We start from the raw sequence: 25,746 nt of genomic DNA on the forward strand, positions 1-25,746 counted from the left end.
TAAATATAGTGTGTCATATATAGTGTGACAACCCTTTTCTCTTGAACTAGCTTTGGAATTACTTATGCCACATTCAGTAATTTTAGCGTTTCCAAAATGCTGAATAATATTTTTTCAATATTATACAGTTTGGTCATAAATGATTTTATTTTTTGTGAGAAATCCATTGAGAGCGTCGCAAAGTTTTATTTTTTCTTCTTTTGAATATATGTTTTAGTGGGATGACAATGAGCTATTGAGTTTGATTTCTAAGGAAAACGAAACGAATCTTTGTATACGAAATCTTAGATTGGTATTTTTGTTTCGTTTAGGAAAGAAGCTCTAGATTGGAGGTTTTAAGGTTAAATCTCATTATGGGTTCACTTCATTGACGGCTATACTTGTGGACTGCTTCGCTAGATTTATAACAACTATTAGCTTCAGACATCGCTTTGATAAACAATGCTTATATTTATAATGTTAAAGTGGAAGAGATTCAAGTCCCATTGCTCTAAAACCTCCAACTTAGTTACTTTTTCTTGCTCTCTCTTATAATGTGGCTTAACTTAGTTACGTGTGACCATCTAATGGATGTGCTAGGTGAGCATATGGTGTGTACTGTGAGCTGGAATACTTAGTTTAAGATTTGGATTGAGACTATTTTATCTGGTATACATCAAGACTCTTGAGTTAAAAATGTGCATTTTTCTCGCTCTCTCTTATAATGTAGCAAAAGCCTATTAATTTTGTACATAGCTTTTTTTTTTGTCAACCATTGGGCCGAGCGGGACTCGATCCCTGGTGTGATGGTGTCTTGTGCATTAAAAACTTACCATTGGTCACTGCACTAAAGTCACTTCACTTTTGTACATAGCTTTTATCTTGTATTTTGGATGGAAACAAAACTCATTTTTTTGCTATTTGTGAGAATTGACCATATTTAAATTCTGTTCCTCTTTTTTTGTCCCTAGTTCACCCTAAATTTAACCTTACAAGCCAACATAACGAATTGATATAATTCTCTCTTTTTTTCTCTTTTATTTTATTAGTCTCGCTTCTTTTTCACCCCAAAAAAAAAAGAAAAAAAAAACTGAGCAAAATACAAAGCAAACTAGATGATAACCCGCACTGCGCAGTGCGGGTCAATATTTACGTAAATTTTCATTTATTAGTTCAAAATAATAGTATTATCTTTATTTGATTTATTTTACGTATTTTATAATTTATAAATTTTGATTTACTTAGTTTCATACTCCGTTTCGACTATAGTCGTTACAATAAACTTAACGACTTACCATTATCAGGTTTTGGGTATAACTACTTAAATTTTATAGAATTGGTAGAATCAAGAAAACCCTTATTTACTCGTGATCCGCTTTACAATTTGTAGCATTATTGAGTCAATGTAAAAAATGAATTAAAGTGCAAGAAAATTATATGAGTGGAAGGTAGAATGGAGTATAACAAAATATTTTTGTTACTAAAACACATCGATCTTTGTGCAAAATCATAAAATTTGAATATTTACAAATAAGTTAACCTGTATATATATATATATATATATACATTGAATAATATGACAGGACAATATATTACCTATAGAAAATTTAGTCGATTTGTTAATCATCTCATTATATTAAATTATATATATCAAATCCTCTAAAATTTTAAATTAATTTGTGAATGAACAAAATCTTTTAGAATATAAGATCATCAATTGTAAAAGAATTGCTAAAACAAAATTGTAACCCGCACTTTTCAGATAGTGGAGGTTTAATAGCTTTCGTGGATAATTATTTTTATTTTTATTTTGAATGATCAAAATAATTATTTAAGAAAAAATAATATTATGATTGATCATAATTATTATTTACGATTTTCTAGTAAAAACATTTGTGTATATGTTTTTGAAAAATTAAGGTTAAAATTATGTGTAAGAAAGATTGGATTTTATAATTTTTCATTCTAGATAGTTAGCACATGAAAATGTATAGATAGTTCTCGTGCTATACATTTTATAATTTTTTACATTTCATTTACTTAGTTTTATACTCTGATTTCAACCCGTTTTGGCTATATGATACAATGTTCAAATCCGTGAATCATATAAATTTGGTAAAATTCAAAAAATAAAACAAACCCTGTATTGAAGTTGTCATGTTTAGAAATCTAAATTTAACTTTTTGATTAATTTTTTAGTTATATATATTATATTAAATAAAATATAATGTATATGCGTCGATGTGCAGTGCAAACAAATACTTAATAAATTAGATATAATATTTTCTATTTTAAAAATATAAGCAATGTTTTATCTTAGATTTAAAATATGTGTCATTATTAAACGATTTAGAGATGAATATATTTAATCTTAGTTTTATAATAAAATTAAGTTTTATAATTATTCTAAATAGTTTATTATTGTTTCCTAAGATTTCTGAAGTAATAAATGAATCTGTTTAAATAATTTCAAAAGTATTGGGCAATAAAAAAATAAAATCGTTTTATAAGATTTTTTATTTTTCTAAAATATTGTTGTTCAAAGATTTATAATATATTTTTCAGCTAAATATTTATTGTTCAAGATTTTTTTCTCATTTTATAAGATTTTTTGTGTTAAAAAATAAAAATAAAATAATTAATAAGCACTAAAAAATAACTATATTAATATTTACGTGAATTTGTTTTTTTTTAATAATCCTATTAATAAAAAATCTGTTTTCTGGTTACAACAAATTAATATTAAGATGAACTTTTATATTTGGTAATTAAATATAATAATATAATAGAGATTGAACTACCTTGCCAAGGGTTCCATCTAGAATTTTACGAAAATCAAATCTATCGACCTGAAAGGATTAAAAAGATTAAAAAAAAAACCAACACAAAATCTCCACCCCAGTTTAGTTGAATCAATTTATCTCCAAACGACCAAACCAAAACAAAATTAATTTTCATTCTTTTTTTCAAAAATTTCAAAATGGAAAAAAAATCCATAAACCACAATTTCAATCGAAATATCTCATGGCGTATGTTGTTGATAAGATCAGTAATTCACTAATGTCTAATAAATAGGGGGAAAAAAAGAAAGGAAGATTGTTTCATAACTAACTTGAAAAACAAAATCATGGAAGAAGTCCTTTTTCCAAAAAAGAGGAATTCTTTTCCGAATCTTTTGACATATGTTTGGTCTTTTTAACCTCCTAATAACCCTTACCAATGATGAACATAACTGAAATAACACTCACCAACATCATTACAACATATGACCTTTGCCTAATTCGTTCACTTTTAGTTCGTTATTATGGTAACCAACAAGACTAATAATTATATCACTTTTCTTCACCAGGCGATTCAACATTCCCACTACATTACAATTTTAGAAACGTCTCTATCTTTTTTCTTCAGCTCATCGGCGGTCTTCTCTTCTATATTAAGTTTTTATTTTCTTTTCAGAATAATAAAACTTTTGGATTATAATACGGAATTTCTTATGGCTTGCGGGTCTTTATATCTATGTGATAGAAACACTCCTCATAACTTTGAAACTTGATGATAAACAAAAGGTGAAACGGTTTGTAAATGATATAACTACTTACAACAGTATGGATCTATTTTTGATGAAAATTTATGTATTGTATACTTATACCCAATATCTTGTAATTTTTATATCATCATAGTAAATATTTTTGGCGAAAAAAGTACCGTTAAAATGACATATTTAAGCCTACGATAATTTACTTAGTAGAACCGCATTTGCTTTTTTTTTTTGGTGACAGAAAATATGGTGGGTCAGTTTTTTAGGTAGCAAACAGTGGGAGAAACATGTACTTTCGGAAAAAAGTTTAAGTAAAGACTACTGACTATATGGTCTCAGACTTGATCAGTTTTTATAATAGGTCCCAGTGGTGTGGAAAGCAGTTCAAGGGTTGCGTTTAGGTGCTATGAGAATTCTATTATAATCTGAAGGAGGACTCCAGCTAGTCGCTCAAAATATTGCTGGCTTTGGGATGCCCGAAAAAAACATCTTTGAAACCTGATAAACCTGAAATCTCATTAACAATTAGAATTTGTTCTTCTTAGTCTAGTGGCAAATTTAAATATGTTTTTTTGCCAACTCGTCTGTACAGTATTGCGAAAGCAATCCGAACTCGTGTGGTGTCTATCCGCTATCATAACTCTCCACGATTACAGTTGCTTCTACGAATATGGTTTCGTACTCGTGGTCTTGTTTAAAGTACGGTCTAAACAATGTAACATCCCTTCTCTTATACTGTAAATAATTATGATTTTATCAATGAATTTAACATTTCATCCAACAAAAGAATCTCATTAACCATATGGTTTTACTTTTTACAAATTTGTTTAGAGTTGGTTAAAAACTTGATTGCTTTCGCGTCTCTTCTTTGCGGTTACAATACTTGAGTACTGTCATATCTTCCACTAAGGTAGTGATTGGTAACAATACCAAATGCGGATTTCAGAAAAAAATTACAAAACCGCGTATAGAACACCAATCACAATTGTTAACATGAATATGCGTTTTTCTCATTTCAAAAAGTATATTGATTTGCGGTATTCTAGACTAATAAGTATTACCTATCAAATAAAAAAACGCACTTCATTTGTAAAATGTCTAATAACCAGCGGTTCATGAAATCCGCATCCACTGGATAACATATATATTTTTATAATAATAAATCTGTATATTTATTTAAACATAAACACTCAAAATAATATTCAGAAATATTATACACAATTTCTCTCTCATACCATTTAAAGAAAAAAAATCATTTTTCTCATTTTTCTTTTAATAGCCATTACTATTTAAAGTTTTTTTTCTAGTTAACTTTTTTCTATAAATCTTATTATTATTACGTAAGAGTTTATGAATTTAAATGTGTAATTATGTAATTTAGTTATGTTTTAGCAATTTTAAAAAATATTTGATTTTAAATGTTACATTACTTATTTAGAAATTATATGATGTTTTCATAATTTTTATCCAACAATAAAAAATTTATAATATGTAATCCATTTTTTTATTTTTTTACAAGTCATATATTTTATAGTGTACCGCAAATATTTTTTCACAATCAAACATCATTCCATACTGCTTATTTTGCATTAACTGCATTTGTCCCGCAAATACATTTATCCCCCATGAACCTCAGTTGAACCGTATCACACTGTCAAATCATTTGTTCCGCACAACCAAATCCGCTGTTACTATTCGGAAGTCTACTAATTATTCATTAATGTATCAAATTTATCCGAGCTATCAGTTTCTCTTAAAGTTTTCATATTCACAACAACATACATTTATGTATTTATGCTTTTTAAAAACCAATCATCAAACACTTGACCGCTTTATTCTTTTATTTTATTCCATAAAGACGAGCCTCATATATGCATAGATATGATTATCATATACTGTTCTTAAAGCCTAAAGGTATACATTCTCCTCATCTTTAAAGAACTTTAAAAAGTGTGAGAACTTAATCAATTAAAATAATATAAATCATTTTAACAAAACAAAAAATAAATAAATAAATAAATCAGAACTTTATACCATCTTATATTGTATACATTTTGCCGGTAAGTGGTAACAAAAACATTTTAAAGACTATTGCAAATTTCTTGTAGTATAATGTTGTAATATTTCCTGCTTGTGAAAAGCGTTTACGAGTTACGTACGACCAAGGCCATAAACCTGGCACAGTTTCGAATTCAAGTATACTGCATGTGGGGAGTAGTACGTATAAATATGATATAAATGTTTTATCTGTGATGGGTTTGTTGCAAAAAGCTTTTGAAAACATAGTTGGACGTATCGACGAAACTAAAAAATCTGATATTAGTTTTGTTTTTTTTGTGTTTTTGTGTTTTTTTTTAACTGTAAGTAATGGGTTGCTTTGTATGTCGAAAAGTTGCGATTATGTCGAAGAGAAAGGATCCTAAGTTTTTTACTTACCATCATTGATTTTGTCCTACAAAGGTTAAATAGACGTATAAATGATAGTGCGGTGCGAATGATTGATATTTTAATTGTTTTTACCTCAACTTTTAACTTGCAGTCATCATTTTCAAGTACAAATCCCTAGGTAGTCTAACAGACTGACCACACAAACCATACCGACAGATACCTGTAACCTGTGCGTGTGTAATGTATTAATTGTTTTATAAGACATCTTGAAATTAAGGATTTGAATTTTTTTTTCCATATAATATGGTTACTCAGTTACTCTAAGCAGATTAAAAAATACAAGTTTTCCAAAGTTCTATTATGCTGCAAAGTTAAACTGTCTTTTTTTTTTGTTAAAGAAAGTTAGACTGTTTTCCGTGGTTTAATAATGGGATATTTAACAAAAATAAGTCGAGAGTAGGACATATATTTTTATATATATATAATATGATGGTTTATGGTAGTGTCGTTATTGAAAATTCATATAATGCATCAGTATGAAACTATTTCTTTCGGGTGTTATACTTTATTGTAAAGAATTTGATGTGACTTATTTTGAAATCATATCTTGGGCCACATGTCGCCTTGAGTTGAGAATTTGAGAGAGTCATAGCTAGTTTTTTCCTCCTTGGACATTATACGAGGCACTTGGTTTTTAGGGTTGAGACAACTGAATCTTTTACACTCGAAGAAAATATTAGTGTCACGTCGAACGTCTTTTTTTCTATATCGCAATCACAAACATTGATGTAATTTTTATGCAACAACCACGTTTAAATAACGACAATGTTGTTTTCTTCGTATGAAGTTTCTAAAGGAATAATATTTCGCCAAAAAAAAAAAAAAAATTGTAGTTTCGTTAGCGGAGGCTAAAACGACAATCAATAGGGATAACACACCTGAGGTTGTATATTCCACATATGTGATTTTATTTTGTTTTTGTCACAGACAAGTGATTTTAAGATGTTCGTTGGATTTGGTATTGTTATAATATCTAAAATGTTAAGTGTTTGGAGAAATCTTATTCAACTAATGGGGTATTTTAAATGAAACAAGAAACTTTATTTGATGGTGAGAGGGCACACTTGAAACACAACTCTCCATTGCGAGACTTGATGAAACTGATGAACAACCAGTGGCGGACCTATGTAGGAGGAACTGACCCCCCTAAAATAGTAAAATGAATTGGTTTTGCATGTAAATTAATGAAGTATCAGTAGCAAAGTTGGTTTGTCTCCCCTAGGTTGACCTTCCTAACCCGAGATCGATTCTCCCCTATTACCCCAATACAATCTTTTTCACATTTTAACAGTTTTTTTAAGAAATTGAAACATTACATAGAGACAGAAACAGAGGAAATAACACTAAGAAGTAAAAATTAATACAGCAATTTACAAGTTCATATTCTTTACTGAGGAGCATTGCGACCACCTCAAAATATAGTCGGGCGTGTCAGCATAAACTTGGTACTCTGTTTTGTTATGTAACAATCACTAGCTTTTTTTTTTTTTTTTTTGATCAAAATGTAACAAACACTAGCTTTTTTTTTTTTTTTTGATCAAAATGTAACAAACACTAGCTTGTACCAAAAAAAGAAGAAAAAACACACACATACTTCTATCGACTTAACCAAAATCAAACCAACTTCCGGTTATCTGTAATTCGTCGGTTCAATGTGTAGTTCAATTGTCATGAACCCAAATAGAAACATGTTTACAGAAATGCTTATATCTAGATATTGAGGAATGGTTTTTAGTCTTGCAGTTAAATTAATTAAGGCCGTCTGAACTCTAAGGATGATGTTATTGTTGTTTGAGCCTGGAGGAAAAGACCAAAAAGGTTTTGTTGTAATGAGAAAAGAGTTTTTAAGCAAAGTTGATTATATAATAATTGCCACTTAAGTATATAAAATGCGTAGCTATGTGATGAAGCAAATACATTGAACCCAATGGAAGACAAGACAGTACTCCATTTTATAATCCGCCGGTCTTATCTTTGATCACATGCTTATCAAATTTAGGGGCTTGTCTTTTCCCATCCATGTGTACACTTTGTTATTTTATTGACTAAAAGTTATGCATTGTATATATCTACGTGTTACGTGTATGAATAATGCATACATGATACAAAAAAATGTATTTTAGTATCCTTCAGTTCAAATATAGATTTGAACTTATGTAGGTTCCTATTTTTGTCTAATTAGCTTACAAGATTCCTTATAGAAAAATGTTAAGCAAACGTTTAACTATGTTGGCATCCGGCATCCCTACTATAAAACTATTTATGTCAGGTTGGTTCATAAACCAGTGATACCCAAGTTGACAAATTAAGCATGCCACATTGTAGAATCTTACTTTTTGTAATTTTCTTTTTTTTTGTCTAACCACACATTATATCAGAAAATAACTCCAAGATTGGTTGCCCAAACCGAAGGGAAAAAGTTTACAAATACAGTTTCTGAAACTAAAGAACGCGAGGAACGGACAAGACAATCTGCCTTCACATTAGCCGTACGCGGGATCTTGCTAAGAGTGAAGACAGGAAAGGACGATCGGAGTAAACTGAAGTCATCCAACAGATTAGAAAACACAGGCCATTCTGCCCTCACTTTTCGTAATTTTTAACCGCGGTTTTATTTACCAAGCTAGTGTTATTTTTTTATTATTCTTTTCATATTTTAGGGGTTATATATTGTGTCAATAAAATGAACCAACTTTGAATTTGCATAGATATGATTGATACAAAATAATAATACTAATTTAAATTAGTTATCGTTCTAAAACTTTCATCGATTCTAAAACTTTCAATAATAATACTATTTTCACTAATTTTTGGTCGACTTAAGATATTTCGTATATTTTGACGTATATATAGTTCTTGCAAATTAGTTAATTAAAAGAGAGAAAACTGAAAATAATTTTTTTTCTTTTTCATTTTCTTGACGGCGGATTCAATGTTTAAAAAGATCATTAGTTGCCGACAAAAGAGAGAAAGAAAACATCATTAGTATAATTGAAAAAAAAAAGTTGGGTCATACGAAATGGTTAGACGCGGAAATAGTTGAGAGTATGAAAGAATGACATGTTCATCAATAATGGAATTAGGCAATCTAAGGACTTTGATCATTTGTTTTGCATTTAGCTAACGTTATTCTTATACGTTTCTTATTTCCAATGTATACATATACGAATGTTCCAACAAATTCTATTTGAAAAATGTTAAATGGTAAGTGTGAAAACCTCTGCATACAAGGCAACGAGACAACAAAGGTTGTCTCTGGCATTATTCTTATTCGTTGATCTCTCCCCCCACGTTCTGCATTTGTCTCTTCCTATAGAAATTATTAACATTTATACTAAATTGTTTATATACTAAATGTATTTTAAATTTTACTTTAGAGAGAAACTATGAAACAAGTATAATTTTTTTTTGCTAATTTAGTTACCTACTTACCTATATAGTTTAAAATGTAAACTAAAAAAATTACTACAATTTAAGTAGTGCTTTACGTACTTCCAAACTTTTTTAGTAGCTGACATATTCTCATTTAATAGTTGATTTAAACTATAAACTATATATATGTGTTTTTTGAGCTATATTATCAAATTTTCAATATGATGTGAAATAACAGCATTTGATCAAATTTAGTGATTAGTCATGATTGTGAAAATCTATAGTGACATTCATATTTTTCCTAGATATATAATTTGGGTTTGCAGATTAAAGTTTGTGTACGTAACAGATCATCAATGATCTTATTAATATAACTAATAGCCGACTAACCCTTTGCCAGTTTATTTTTACTTATATATATGCCATTAGATATTTAAGTGATATATAATCATGTTATGCCGAAAATATTATCTGATTTAACAATACATGTGAATGACGAAACCCATGTGGCGTTCATTTCTGTAAGACAAGGTTAGTTACACAACTAATAATTATTTACAAGTCAAAATATTAGTATGTAGTTCAGTTTTCTTGGGCAGTTCATAATGAAATCTAGGAGCGTCTCGTGGTTTGAAAGAAATATCATATAAAAGAAAAAAAAAATTATTCCTTTATCCATTTTTTTAAAAAATAATGATAATGTTTTGTTCATCCTTGGATTCACGTAGAGCCAATGATTGTCACCATCGTGCAACCTCCGCTGATCAAGTATTTTGTACGGGTAGGTCCAGCTTTTTTATCTTATTCGGGGCCATCCATGCGGATACATAACTTTCAACAAACACACTATGCATAAACATAACCCTGTAACATAATTTAATTTATAACATACTAACAACTTTAAGTGTAGAAATGTTTGTACTTACAATTCAATTATAGAGAAATGTCACTCATCGGAAAGGACGAAAGCTTTTGGGCTTTGGGCTATGGAGTATGGACAGTTCATTTCCTATCTATTGAATTTGGAGACATTTTCTATTTCTAAAACGCTGACCTATTGCATCACAAAGATTAAAATAATAAATCTATAAATGGACAGTGCTCTTTTTCGCATAGCCTTTTCTTAAGTTGCTACATTCGATGGACATGCACCAAGCGAGTAATAAAGTCACAAATTATTCATATTGTTTAGACAATTAATTAATTATATTATATAGAAAATAAAGTAATATTGGTAATTTTTTTTAATTACTGTTGTTTAACACATCTTTTATTTTGATATAGAAAGAATTATAAATACTAAATACTATCTTAGATGTATAAAGTGTATACAAAACAAAACACAGTTAAAATATGTATATTTTGTAATTTTGTGTGTGATACAGTTAAAATGCATAGATTTTAAACTAAAAAGGCAATAATGATGCTTTTGCGTTGATTCATAATTTTATTAGGATAAATTAATGCAATTTTAAAAAAAATAAATCTTGGATTTGTAATACTTTTACGGGTCTTTTTGGATTTTTTTTTCCAGTACAAAGTTTTATAAATATCTGATCTACCATTGTTCCGGCTGAAGGTCGGATTGGATTAAGAAAATAAGAAACACTAGTTTATATTTGTATATCTTAAATACAGTATACTGTATGTGTGTGAGAGAGAGATCAAAGTACAAATTTATCATGTGTTATTCAATCATTGATTTTAAAATACTTATCAAAAAATGATGTGTTATTCATTTAATGATTTGTTTTTAGATTTCAAAATCCACATTATGTTTTAAATGGATTTGAATGTGTAAAATAGAAGGATTTAAATCCAAGGATAAAACATGTTATTTCAAAATCCATGTGTTTTGATTTCTAGAATTTACAATTCTATATGGATTTAGAAATTACTTCTCCAATAACATTCTCGAGTTGTTTATAAAAAATTGTACTTAGCAACAAAATTTTCTAGTATACATGAATATTCTATCTAACAGTAAATATACTTGCAATAAATAACAGGGCACTAATTAAAAACGCGTAATTTAAGCGTATTATTGTAAATATATATGGTGTGTTACTCATTAATATTGTATGTAAATCCTACGAAACCAAGTATTAATTTCAAAGTATAAATGTGACCAAAATAGAAAAGGTAACAGTTATAATAATTAATACCATAAATAACGACGATGTGCTGACTCACAATTACGGACTTTAGCAAGTTACCCTTTCACTACAAAGTATTCGGATTGGTTCATTAGGCACTGAAATTTCCAAAAATAATTTTTAAAACATTTCATATATTTTTGGAAACGTGAACAGTTTTTTTAAAAGACTTTTTATCGAAAAAACTTCATAAATTTTCAGAATTTTTTTTAGAAAGTTTATTTACATTAAGTAACTTCTATAAAAAAATACTAATAAAGATAATAAATGTCATAGCATGCAGCATGATATATACATAAATGTCATGCATGATAAGTACAGAAAATGGTGAAAAAAGGGAAATAACGAATTATTTTAAGGAAGAGACAAAGTCCCCAGCTAAAGTGGGAGAGGTTTTAGGAAAGATAGCTCAGTGCTGCAATGAGAGAGAGAGGACAAATATGGAATCTTACCAAGTTCTCGAGTCAAACAAAATTAATCATTTTCAATAAATATTTTGTTATTTTAATTGTTTTAATATTATTCGTATGAAATGACATGAACGACATCTCTCTCCTTCTTGTCCTCTCTTGCTCTGCCTTCCTTCTTCTAGCACTATAAGAACACCCACCACATTTCCCCTGCAACTCCCTCTCTCTCCCTCTCTCTTTCTCTAAGAAACCAGAGAAGAACAAGACAAAATCTCTCTTTCTCTCTCAACTTCTTCATCTCTCTAAGAAGAAAAGAAAAGACAAAACAAATGGAAGAGTTGGGTTCTATTTGGTTTTACCAAGAGGTTAGTTTTTCTTAACAATCTCAAAAGTCATTCTTGTGTAATTGTTCTACCAAATGACCCAACATTTTGCATGTGTTTTGTTCAATTCTTTGCATTTTTATGTATGAGATTACCAATTCTAGAAGTCCATTATATTTTGGAATTAATGTCCCTTAAGAATCATTGTTCAATTGTGTGATAGTAAAATTTCTATTATTCTGGTTTAGATTTATTTCTGAGTATTAATCTCTCTTTGTTTTCTCCTTAAACATTTTACTTTTTAGTTATCTCCGACATTATAAAACCTCTAAGATCTATGAAAATCTATCAGAACAATCCATTTCACCTACATAAAATGTGACTTCTTGTACTTTTCCGCACCTTTTAACACCAAAAAAGACTATTTTCTTTTCTTGTCTTTTTATCTAATTATTTTCTAGCCCTGACGTTTATATAATTTATTAATATATAATATGTTTGGTTTACATTTAGTAACGTTTCGAGTGTATTCTTGACCCCATGAACGCAAGGTTGTTATCACACATCATTAGTAAAACCAATGTCTTATTTATTATTATGTTATGTTATCTTTTCAGTTTTCACAATACTTTTTTTTTCTAGATGTTGATTTCTTCAATGATTCGGCCAATCTTTTTTGTTCATTAAATATCAATTATTTTCTGACTTTTTTTACTAACGAAATCTTTAACTTTTCTTGATATTATTATTACAGAGTATGGATGAATTAAGACAAAAGCTTCAATATAGTTCCTTTGAACTTGAAGCTGTCAAAGCAAAAGCTAATGAAGAAACAAAACTTCACCAAGAAGAAGTGAAGAACCTTCTTCATCTACACCAAGAAGAAGTGAAGAGCCTTCTTCATCTACTCAAACTTACTCGTCAAGAAAGAGATGAAGCTAAAGATCAGTTACAAAAACTTCTCGTAATCAAAACAAACTCGAGTATCACCGAGTCAAACTCACACGGTTCTTCACCGGTAGACTCATTCTTCGAACCGGTCTCATCCCCTGAATTCTCCAATTTCAACATGGTGGTACCGGAACCGGTTAACCAAATCAAATTCAAGAACCGACAACAACATCAACAACAACAACAACAACCCGTGAACCGGATCTTGAAGAAGGTTGATCCAGTAGAAGCTCTAATGGATGAGATTGTTAAAGGCAAATCTTTACCGGAGAAAGGGAAGCTTCTTCAAACAGTGATGGAGTCTGGACCGTTGCTTCAAACACTTCTTGTCGCCGGTCCACTTCCACGGTGGCGTAATCCTCCGCCGCTTCAACAGAGCTTTAGAGTCCCTCCGATCTCGAACTCTTACGGTTGTTTGCCGATGACGACGACGACGTCAATGCTGAATTTTAGAGGCTGCTCTGTTCCTGGCATCGCTACCGGTATTGAAGTTGCCAACAAACGACAAAGATTTCATTAGTCTTTTTGTTGTTACAATTATTTTTCTTTTATTGTTCTGCTTTGTTTTTTTTTGGTTTGGTTATCTAGTTAGTTGTTTGGGAGTTGGGACTCACTATATTATTGTAAAGATTTAAAAATGGATTTTGGGGGTTCTAAAAAAATGAGTTTGTGTGTAAATTGGAGTATAAACGATTTGGGATTTATCGGATATCATCTGTGGTCATGATTCTTGATTCTACTATGTTCGATTGATTTGCATTTCATCTACTGGACGATTTTCAAAAATTAATTTATGTGCTTATATATGCTTTTGAATCAGAATGTTAAAAATAAAATATTTTAAAGTTTTTTCATAGAATATTTGTGCAATATATGTTGACCGCAAATGTTAAAGAAACATTTTCTTGTATTTGTATATTTTTTTTAAGTTTGTTCAAAACGTATATAAGATACCTAATAGAAAAGACAAGAGAGTAACCCAAGCAAAGTGGTATAATGGTAAGTTAACTAGTTAAGCCTAGGAGCTAGGACCTAGGGGAAGGGGATTGCACACCCCTATGATCTAAGTGCTTTATGAGTTCGATTCGTACTAAGAACAAAATTGTGTTGTTCGATTTATACGTGGTGTGTTTACGTGACAGACACTTCTGTGTTCATTACCTGAAAATAATCGGTGTTGGCTCCTATGAAACAAATATCCATAACATATAAACACAATAACGAATTATTTGAGACTTAAAATTAGAATTTCCGATGGAAATATGAGTTAATTTCATCGATTTTTTTTTTTAAATATAGAGATAGAAGACATGTTTTTGACCTGGAGATCACTGGTGTGCCTAACTCTTACAGTTGTAGAGCAGAAAGGTCAAAGACTAAAAGTGGAGACAAATCGAGACAGAGGACTTGGTCTTGTTTCTAGAAATATATTCAAGTAAAGACAATACTGTTTTATGGGTTTGGATTGTGACCAGTGTTGTGGTGGCTTTTGGTCATGTTCTTATACAAAGTTAGGCGGATAACATGTTCTGTTTCCTTAGTTGCAACTGCCATGGACGGCCATCAACTTCAATCAGTTTTGAACGAAATCGCACTGTTGTGTTCTCAGTTACTGTTATTTTAGTTGAAAAGTTGAAATGTTTGCCTTTTTTACCTTGAAATTTTTGGTCATTTTTTAAAAAAGTTTTATGGATTATCTAATGTTTATGCGTCGTAATAAAGTTGTTGGGCCTTGTGGAGAACTAAGACTTTTTCAGTTATTGCCCTAAGAAGTGGGCTTTCTAAGCTCATGAAAAAAGAAAAAACGTTCTTCCTCGATGTGTTTCTGTTTCGGTGTATACATATACTTTTTAATAACAAAAAATTATTTTTTTTTTAACTATTATCTGTTCCTATTATTATTTACTTGTAACGTATTCAATAAGGAAAAAAAAATTATTTTCTTGTAACGTAGTCAATAAGGTAAAAAAATATCATTGTCTTGTAACGTATTTTCTTGGGACGAAACAAGTTCTGAACAGTTGGAAACAAAAAGTTAATTGTTTTGGATTACTTCGAACAACGACGAAAAAAACTCAGTCTTTAACAAACAAAAAGAACTCAGTCATTTGCAACAGACGTTGATAATTTCTAAGGATAAATATGAACTTTTTTAAAAATATAACATTATCCATACATAGATAATATCTATCCGAAGTCAAATACTTTTTCTCGTAACTATATTTTCTCTAAAATTTCGTCTTCTCGTATCGATAATTCTCTGTTATCATTGAGTATTATAAACAGGTTTTTAATAGTTTACACTACTTGTTTAACAAACAAAAAACTAATAAATAAAGAAAAAAAGTTTGAAAATTAAAAGAATATATACATCAAAGTCGGAAAATAATGTTACTTATGGAATGATGTTATATATATATATATATATATATATCATATCTATGATGTTATATGAAAACAAGTAAGAGGTTTTTCCGACTGTATATGTTACATACGTAAGTTTTAATTAAAAAAAATGTTAATATGTAGGTTACGTGTATGATTATATTATAAAGACCTTGTTTATACTCTTATTTAATTTATTATTATAAAATTATTAAACCAAAAGGCTTTAACAGCATATATATAATTGTGAAATTTTTTAATTAATTAAGATTTTATCCATAATGTTTTTTTTAACATCTGTATTATCCATAATTTATCCATATGTTAGTCATCATAATTATCCATAACATAGTCATGCATGTAATTATCCAGTCAAAGATTTTATTTCCCAAAAATCTCTCAATTAATACCTGAATACAAATCCTCGACCACTATATATACGTGCATCTCTCTCCCTCAGAATATATCATATCAAAAACTTTCTAAATCTTTTCTATTTGCTCTTTCTTTGCCATCTAAATCTTTTTTTGTGTTTAACAATGGATTTGGATCTTTCACCGAGGTTGCCTAAGAAGGTGTACGGAGGAGATGGTGGTTCGTACTTTGCATGGTGCCCTGAAGAGTTGCCAATGCTCCGAGATGGTAACATTGGTGCCGCTAAGCTCGCTCTCGAGAAGTATGGCTTGGCTCTTCCTCGTTACTCTGATTCCCCCAAGGTCGCTTATGTTCTTCAAGGTTCGTGTTTCATGATCTTCCTCTTGATCACTTCACTCTAGCTATTGACTGTTGTTGTCCATAACATTATTTAGTCAGATCTGATATATCATAAATCAGTTTCTTAAAAGGATCCTTAAGTATGATTTGACTACCTTAAGTTGTAACGTATGTGCTACTTTTTTACGCTTCAATATATTTTGTTTGTTTTCTGTCCATAAAATATGTATCATAAATCAGTTTCTTAAAAGGATTCTTAAGTATGATTTTGATTTGACTACATAAAATTGTAACGTATGTGCTATTTTGTTTTTGGTTTTTTTGCTTCCATTGAACCCTGATTTGGAAAAATATGATATGATAGATTGTAGTAGTAATGCTAAGATTGATCTATGGAGAAAAAATGATGAAACTATCAAGAAAAATAGTTTGTTTCACGATCCAAAATAATTTCTAACATTGAATTAAAATTCATATTTCATACATTGATCATGCATTATTTTTTATATATGATAATATGATAAATTTGTGGATAATCATATAAGTTAAATGTTTTTCTTGTAACAAATTTCAGGAGCTGGAACAGCCGGAATCGTTCTCCCTGAGAAAGAGGAGAAAGTGATAGCAATCAAGAAAGGCGACTCCATAGCCTTACCTTTTGGTGTAGTGACATGGTGGTTCAACAATGAAGACACTGAGCTAGTCGTCCTCTTCCTTGGCGAGACTCACAAGGGTCACAAAGCAGGACAGTTCACTGACTTTTACCTAACCGGTTCCAATGGAATCTTCACCGGATTCTCAACTGAGTTTGTAGGCCGAGCATGGGATCTTGATGAGACCACCGTGAAGAAGCTCGTTGGTTCTCAGACCGGTAATGGAATCGTCAAGGTTGATGCGAGCTTGAAGATGCCTGCACCAAAGAAAGGTGACCGTGAAGGGTTTGTGTTGAATTGTTTGGAGGCTCCTCTTGATGTTGACATTAAGGATGGAGGAAGAGTTGTTGTTTTGAACACAAAGAATCTTCCTTTGGTCGGTGAAGTTGGGTTTGGAGCTGATCTTGTGAGAATTGATGGACACTCTATGTGTTCTCCTGGTTTCTCTTGTGACTCAGCTCTTCAAGTTACCTACATTGTTGGTGGAAGTGGTCGTGTTCAGATTGTTGGTGCGGATGGGAAGAGAGTTCTCGAGACTCATGTGAAAGCTGGTGCTTTGTTCATTGTTCCTAGGTTCTTTGTTGTCTCCAAGATTGCTGATCCTGATGGCTTGTCTTGGTTCTCCATTGTGACTACTCCTGAGTAAGATTTCATTGATCTTTTTTTCTCCCATTTTCCATTGGTTAAAGTAGTTTACTTACATAGTTTTTGGTGTTTTTTGGCAGTCCCATTTTCACACATTTGGCCGGAAGGACGTCAGTGTGGAAGGCTTTGTCGCCGGAAGTTTTGCAGGCGGCGTTTAACGTGGATCCGGAGGTGGAGAAGGCTTTCCGATCTAAGAGGACCTCTGATGCCATTTTCTTCCCCCCTTCCAACTAAATACAAAGAAAGAACAAGACTTAATTTAGTGGTTTAGTTGCTATGGTTTAAGCAAGTGTTATGGTTTTTAATTTAGTTCGGTTTTTATGGACCGGTGTTTTCTCTCTTTGTTTACAATTCGAAATAAATAAGAAATGAAAAAATATTTCTTCTAAAGTAATTGAGATTATAAGCAGTTTCATGCTTATAAACAGAGAAATATTCTTAGGTCCACACCTCCGTGGGAAGAGGTGCACATGAAAAATACTACGTTTACTCAAAGAATAAAAATCCCACGGAAATAAAGCCTTAACATTTTTTTTAACACGTTGAATATGATTTTATAAAGTTACACACTTATTTGTGTACATCTCAAATTTTTAAAATCATTTTGGATAAAGTTTAAAAAAAAAATATTTTTGAAAAGTGGTATGGAAAAAAGACGTTTATGAGATTCCCTATTTTTTCGATATCATTAGAATATAGAAGTAGTTTAGTCAAATCTATACAATATATATGTATCATCTTATTGTTTAGGTGTTGTAAATACATATAAATTTTTTAGTCAAACAGTCAGAAAAATCAGATTAGATATAGAATGTGGTGACAAACTTTTGTGTATAATGTTGATTTTTTTTTTTTTTTTAAAGAATTCACATAAGGTTTGGTAGTAGAATCAAATAAAAATGACGAATTACTCAAAATACCATTCTTAAGTTTTTTTTTCCAAAAAATATAATTATTAATTTTTTTCTTCGAAAATACCACAAAAGTTTTATTTTTCCAGATTACCACAAACATAAATTGATTTTGAAGGGTGTGTAATTTTATTTATAATGTTTGGGTAGACAACTTTAATTTTTTTGTCACAACAATTTTAAATTTAAGGTACGTTTTTAGTGGATAGTGTTTTCATGGTTAGGATTTAAGATTTAGTTTTGAATGTTGAAAGTTTAGTTTAGGTTTGTGGTATTTTTGTAAAAAAAATACTTTTATGATATTTTTAGAAAATAAAATTAAAAATGTTAGTTTTAGAAAAAAAATACATTTAGTGATGTTTATAAGAATTGATATTGTATCTTAGATACATAAAATTGCATTTTTTTAGTTTATTTATTAATGTAAAAAATTATAATATTTTAATAGTACTAGTTAAGCAAGATGTCACGATCCAAATCGAAATCTTACAAAAAGCTGTACACTTTATACAAGTATTAAATATGACTAGATGAAGACCCGCACGGGTTGAAATTTATTTTATTTACATTGTAATTTTTTTATAAAATATAATTTATGTGATTATTTTTAAAAGTTTTTTGGATAAAATATTATGTAATAAAATCATATACTAAATATGATGACTTGAAAAAGACACTTATTTTGTAAGTGTTATATTGTTAATGATTCTAGATAAGTACTCGTGCTACAACACTGATTAAAATTTATTTTCTACAAAATTTTGTATATTTTCTATTTTAAAAGAAAATTTTAATATATTTTACTAGTTTATGTACGTGAAGTTATTTCAACAATGTATATTCCACCTCATGATTTGAATGTCATTATAATACATAATTTTGTGAATTTGTTTTTTAAAAAACGAGTTATTATATTATGAGTAATTTAATATATTGCTATACTTTTTGTTTTAATATACTTGGTTTTTAAAATTCTTTCATATTATAGTGACATATTATTGACATTGCTATAACAAACTAATTTAGAGTGTTTATAGTTTCTAACTTTAATATCAAGTTTCAATATTTTAAAAATATTTCAATATAAATTATTTAAAGTTTATTATATTATATAAAATATAAAATTCAACAAAAAAGTATGAAAATGAATTTAAATATTCAAATTTTGACCCGTTACACAATAAATTCTTTACTTCAATAGATATTATTTTTAAAGAATAATATTAATAAAAATTGAATATTTTATAGATTGAATCATTTATATTTGTTTTTAAAATTTCAACTTATGGTATATCCGGAAATAAAACTATTTTTAATTATAATAAATAATATGAGAATTTATTTGTTTCACAAAATAGACTCATATATAAAAATGAGAGGTGAAGTATAATAATAATTAACAAATTAATATGTTAAGTTAGATATCAAAGGATTTTATTTGATGAATAATTTAATAAAAAAAATTAATATGGTAAGTTAGATGATATATCAAATGATTCTTTAAAATATTTTCTTTAAGATTTTTGGAAACAATAAATCCAGACTATACAAATAATATAAAACTTAATCTATAACATATTTGTAACCAACTTATTAAAATTATTTAATCTACAAAAAAATGTTGTGTACTTCCGTTTTATTATATAGGGGATATAAGCATGAATATCTATTAATTAATTAAAAAACAGTAAAATAGAAAATTGTTCAGTTCTTAGGGTTTAAGCAAATTGTTTAAACCAACCGTATAAAGTGAAGATAACACTCATCTCTCTTAATCTCAAAACTTGATAAATCTCATAATTTTTGTCAACAAAAATCTTGGTCTGGTGCACGCAGAACTGAAAGTGTTATCTAGTTGTTAATAAAAAAGAATGTAAATTTTCAAAAATCATTAGAATTAAAACTAATTTGGTCTAACTCTATGTAAAATTATCATATATGTATAACATAATGTAAGAATGAAAATGTGATAAACTCTTATGTATAATATGAAAATCTTCAAAACTGAAAACAAAGAATCCACGTAAGTTTTGGTAAAAGAACTAAATAAAAATTATCATATTTTAGATACGCAAAATTACAATTATTTTATAAAGATTCTACCTAGAATCTCTAGATATATATCCGATTAACTCTTGGCTAACAAAATTGGCCTTAACTGAAACTATACAACCAGTTTGACAGATCTATAGATCTATCAACTGATGTGAAATTATGCTTCTATTATAGAACAAAAATATTTATTTGGTTATTTAATAATAAAAAATTGAAATTTCTTTTCAAAATCAATAGAATTTAGAAGTGATTTAGTCAAATCTATGTAAATTTATTGGGACTTTAAAATACAATCATGAATTTAGTCAAATAGTCATAAAGAAACTTTTCAGTACAATTTTGAAAATCTTCACACAAAAAAATCTACATAAGTTTCGATAAAAGAATCAAATAAAAATATCGTAATTTGTATACATAAAACTGTATTTTCATTCAAAGAATATAAAATTTACTTATAAAAAACCTTTATGTAATTAAATATGTCCCTTTAGTTAAATGTTTATAATATATATTTGTTTTGAATGAATATAAAATTTTCATATAAAAAAGCTTTGTGTACATTGAATATGTCCCTTTGGTAAATAAATTTTTAAAGATAACTTAAAGAACCTATTAAACTAAAATTATAATCAAGGTAAATTTTTAAAAATATCCTTTTTCGAAAACCATTTTAAGAAGTGCTCCATTTTAAAACCTTTATTAAGAATGCCAATAAAAATCAGATATATATATATATATATATATGTATATCCAAATATGTGTTTAAACTTATAAATATATACACAAACTATATATCCAAATATGTGTTTAAACTTATAAAAATATACACAAACTATAACTATATGTGTGTAAAGATTTATATATGTTTTATACATACTGTATAAATATCCTTTAAAACCCTTTCAAAAAACTTCAAAAACCTTATCAATATTTAGTTCAAGACTCCGAGTAATAGTTACTATCCAGAAATATGTTATAAATGTTATAAAACTTTGTAGATTTCAGATTTAATCAGAGATATTTTTGAAAATTGATAGATGAAAGGGTATTTCTCAAAATTCTTCTATATTCAAGTATTAAACCATAACCTATTAAGGTGATAATTTATAATTCCACCAATTTAAATTAACTAATGTTTTAAGACCTAAATTTTGTTTTAGAATAGTTATCGTTTATATATTCAATGCAGATATTTGATTATTATAGTCTTAATGTATTCAAGTATTCACGAATACAAATTTTTTTAGAATACATTAATAAACAATCAAACAGATTTTTATTTTTACTTTTTAACATGTTTGTTAAAACCTTAAGAATAAATAATTTAAAACCAATGGAGTGATATTTTTCAAAAACTAATCAAACAAAAACTATAATTTTCTAATATCTTCATCGACTAAATAATAAATAAATAAAAAATCTGGTAGTCCGGTTACAGTTTGGTATGTCTAAACCGGGGAAATATTACGTCTCTTAAAATCACAAACTCGACAGATCCCACCATTTGAGATCGTTTAGTGACTGATTTGTAACGACGAATCATTCGAAATTACTATTAGATTGTGAAATTGAGTCTCGATTCGTATATTATATTCGATTGCTTTGGTAATGAAGATTGTGGAAGGTGCATACAAGGTGTTCGATGAAATGCGTGAGAGAGGGAAAGTGTAACCAACGATCTTGGTTTACAACAGCCAGCCTTATTGGGTTCTTAAATGCTTTCAGTTTCTGGGCAAGTCATATTGTATTGTAAGAATGAGTCTGTCTCAAGCAGTAACCTTTTTTTCCTGGTAAGATCAGATCTTTACTCATTTTCTTCATCCTCGTTATAGTTTAAAGAGTATAGAAATGGAAAAAGCTTTAATCTTTTGGGTTTGTTTTGTATTTACAGCTTAGCAAATTTGATGAATTAATATTCAAATCTTGTGGAGAAGTTATGATTTTTTCTTATTTTTGTATGATTCTTCTCCAAAACCAAACCACTAAGATAATGTGTTAAAGCTATCACCTGCTCCATTTCATCAACTCCTCTTCTATTATGGATCTCACTTTGTATCTATGTATATATATGCTTTGAGAATCTGATTCTATCATCACAATTCATTTGCTTCAAACAACAATCTTTGCATCTCTGACTCTGATCATCTTTCTTGTTCAATGGCAGGTCAAAAGATACTCTCTTTACTGGTTATTGCTCTCGTTGTTACTTTTGCAGCTGCGGCTCGGCTTCTTGATGAAGAAGATGCATTCTCAGCTACTACAAACTCTGGCTCTGCCTCTACTGCTGGATCAGGTGCCTTTCCTGGTTCGGGTTCTTCAGGAATTGGTTTTGGTGCAGGAACTGGGTCAAGTGGTTCAGGTTCTACTGGAACAGGTGCAGGTACAGGGTCAAGTGGTTCAAGCCCTTTGACTACAACTGGTCCTGCTCCTTTACCAATTGCCGGCTCTGTCCCTGGTTCTTTAGCTGGTGGTGGTTCAGGTTCCTTGCCTACCACTGGTACTGGTCCTTTACCAGCTGCAGGCGCTGGTGGTTCAGCCACTGGTCTTGGTGGTGGTGCGGGTGTTGGTCCAGCTGTTGGTGGTGGCGCAGGTACTGGTCCAGCTGTTGGTGGTGGTGCAGGTGCCGGTCCAGGTCTTGGTGGTGGTGCGGGTGCTGGTCCAGGTCTTGGTGGTGGTTTAGGTCCTGACAACACATTGGTATTTTTTATGCACGATATACTCGGTGGTTCAAATCCCACAGCCAGAGCTGTAACTGGAGTAGTAGCAAACCCAGCTTTAAGCGGCCAACTCCCATTTGCTAAAACCAACGGTGCAAACCTTGCTGTAAACAACGGAGTTCCATCGGACAACAACAACAACGGGATTGTCAACAACAACAACGTCCCTTTCCTCGTTGGACTAGGTGGAACCACGGCTAACATTCTCCAGGCAAATGGAAACGGAAACAACAATATAAACGGTTTCAGTGTTGCTAGCGGTGGTCAGCTCCCGAGTGGTTCCGCTCTTCAGATGCTAATGTTTGGGACAATGACCGTGATCGATGATGAACTAACTGAAGGGCATGAGCTCGGATCTGGTCTGCTTGGGAAAGCGCAGGGATACTATGTGGCAAGTGCGGTTGACGGAACTAGCCAGACATTGGCCTTCACTGCGATGTTTGAGAGTGGCGGTTATGAAGATAGTATAAGCTTCTTTGGGGTTCTAAGAACAGCGGTTTCTGAATCACATTTAGGAGTTATGGGAGGTACCGGGAAGTATGTGAACGCTAGAGGATTTGCGATTGTGAAGACGTTTACAGGATCTAGCGGGAGCGGGACACAGCAGAATCTGCCGTATCAGTTCACTGATGGGCTTGAGACTGTTCTCCAGTGTACCGTTTATCTTTCTTACTAGTTTTTTTTTTTTTTTTTTTCTTATTCTGTTGGTGTTTGGGAATGTTTGGTATGTGTGTGATATGTCGTCATTTGTAATCTAAATATGAAAGTTGTGTAAAGAAATTGTATTTACTTCTTTTCTTTTTCCCTGAAGTTACTAATTTGTTTGGCCTTTGGAGCAAATATCTTTAAATCAGTCAGAACGTTTATTTCAAAATATTGTTTAGTCAGCGGGAGCGACTAGAACCTAGACGGTTTGTGTTGGTCGTGAGTTAATTGTCGATTTACAGATTTGAGGGTCTTCAAGATTTAATAATTTTAACTTTGAAGGTTGGTGGGATCACTGCCACCAAATCTTGAAGACCCTTCAGTCCGTAAATGGACAATGAACTCACGACCAACACAAACTCTTTAGTCTCTAGGCTCTAGTTGTAGCCCTACCCATGGCCATGGCCATATGCTATGGATTACTAAATTCAGTCATACATCTCATAACATGTTCATTGTTCAATCACGTAAAGTCATTTATATCATTCGATATTACTAACCCACTCAAAAAATTTATCGATTGATCTGTGGCTCATAGTGAAGGTTTAATCAAATGTATTGTTGGTTTCACTGTCACTTTGTTTGATTTCCGTATTGTGGCGTAGTTCTTAAAGATTTAAGTCATTTACGTATTTAATTATTGGCAGTGCCATTGCCATTCTAAACTATACTATAAGAAAAAAAAAACAAGTGAACACTGAAATGATAAAAGATTTGACGAAAAATGTCAAATGGATAACACTTGTTATGACTCAAATGAAGCAAAGCGCATGTCATGTTTTAAAAGTGAAATAATGATTGATGTGTTCTATCATTAGTTGCCGTCATTGAAGATTTTGCTTGGTGGGAAACGTGAAAGGAGAGTATATATGAAATAATGATGTTAAGTCATTTAGTTGCAAATTTGCATGGTGGGAAAGTGGAAACTTTGAAACAAGTTTTGTTTTTTAAATAGTTAAAAAATATATATAATAAGATATCGTCCTTTTAACATTATCGGGATTTAACAAAAACAAAATTATAATAAAATATTAGGAATTTGGATTATTAGTTGATTACTATAGTTAAAAAAACAAAAATTTATCGGGTTATCTAGCTACTGATTTATCATTAGGTTGAGACTCTGAGTATATATATATGTGTAGACTTTAACACCAAAAATATGTCTAGACTTATTATTTTTGTTTTGCATTAGTATAAATTGAAATACTATGCTTTTACCATTTTTGATGTAAAAAGGTACCCTAAGAAGCATATATCTTTGAAATAGTTAAGCGCTTTTTTTTTTCCGAAATTGTTATCTTTATTGATTAATCCAAACTAGTTTACAAGCCCAAAATCAAAGGTCCAAAGGATTAAATCAAAGGAAAAACAAGGATAGCTCTTGTGCTTCTAACGTGTCAATAACAATAACACGTGGTGTAATCATGTTGCAAGAGAAACGATAAAACTTTCCGTCATCCTTTGCCGTTGAAAACTCTGATACCAGTGAATACTATTGACGCCGGAAAATGCGTGAAGCATCAATTTTTAGTTGTTTCTCACCGGAGACTGCTTAAACAGAGAGAATGGATCTAAATACAGGGATTTCAACCCATCTAATTTTCCAAGTCATTAAACAATGAGATCTGGCAAAATCAGAAAAAGGAAAGAAATTTGATTGATCCACACAAGCTTGCTCGATCGAAGCTCCATATACATGTAGAAAACGGCTACAGGCAATCCAAATATGCTGAAAATACATCTTCTTTTCATTACCTTTTTTGTCATAATCCTATATGATG

General features: G+C 30.1%; 3 protein-coding genes across 4 annotated transcripts; all 3 read left to right on the plus strand.

Annotated features, from left to right (window-relative positions):
- The first annotated feature begins 12,040 nt into the window (after positions 1 to 12,040).
- LOC147941006 (uncharacterized) lies at positions 12,041 to 13,914 on the plus strand. The gene is made up of 2 exons (XM_087456482.1): positions 12,041 to 12,268; positions 12,981 to 13,914. Exons 1-2 carry the CDS (start codon positions 12,233 to 12,235, stop codon positions 13,695 to 13,697), a joined length of 753 nt encoding a protein of 250 aa, XP_087312608.1. The 5' UTR covers positions 12,041 to 12,232; the 3' UTR covers positions 13,698 to 13,914.
- A 2,119-nt stretch (positions 13,915 to 16,033) lies between these two features.
- Positions 16,034 to 17,964, plus strand: LOC104709467 (glutelin type-D 1-like). The gene is made up of 3 exons (XM_087460188.1): positions 16,034 to 16,297; positions 16,851 to 17,571; positions 17,655 to 17,964. The coding sequence occupies exons 1-3, from the start codon at positions 16,102 to 16,104 to the stop codon at positions 17,806 to 17,808; spliced, it is 1,071 nt and encodes a 356-aa protein (XP_087316314.1). The 5' UTR covers positions 16,034 to 16,101; the 3' UTR covers positions 17,809 to 17,964.
- Positions 17,965 to 22,359: 4,395 nt separating this feature from the next.
- On the plus strand, positions 22,360 to 24,097 carry LOC104700653 (dirigent protein 10-like). 2 transcript variants are annotated; one of them, XM_087456483.1, is made up of 2 exons: positions 22,360 to 22,600; positions 22,705 to 24,097. In XM_087456483.1, exons 1-2 carry the CDS (start codon positions 22,579 to 22,581, stop codon positions 23,931 to 23,933), a joined length of 1,251 nt encoding a protein of 416 aa, XP_087312609.1. In that variant the 5' UTR covers positions 22,360 to 22,578; the 3' UTR covers positions 23,934 to 24,097. The 2 variants fall into 2 exon arrangements, with proteins under 2 accessions (XP_087312609.1, XP_087312610.1); XM_087456484.1 differs by lacking the exon at positions 22,360 to 22,600 and having other exon boundaries at positions 22,617 to 24,097.
- The last annotated feature ends 1,649 nt before the right edge of the window (positions 24,098 to 25,746 follow it).

This window comes from Camelina sativa, chromosome 7 (assembly GCF_030686135.1).
Source record: "Camelina sativa cultivar CO46 ecotype springtype chromosome 7, ASM3068613v1".
NCBI classification, from domain to species: domain Eukaryota; kingdom Viridiplantae; phylum Streptophyta; class Magnoliopsida; order Brassicales; family Brassicaceae; genus Camelina; species Camelina sativa.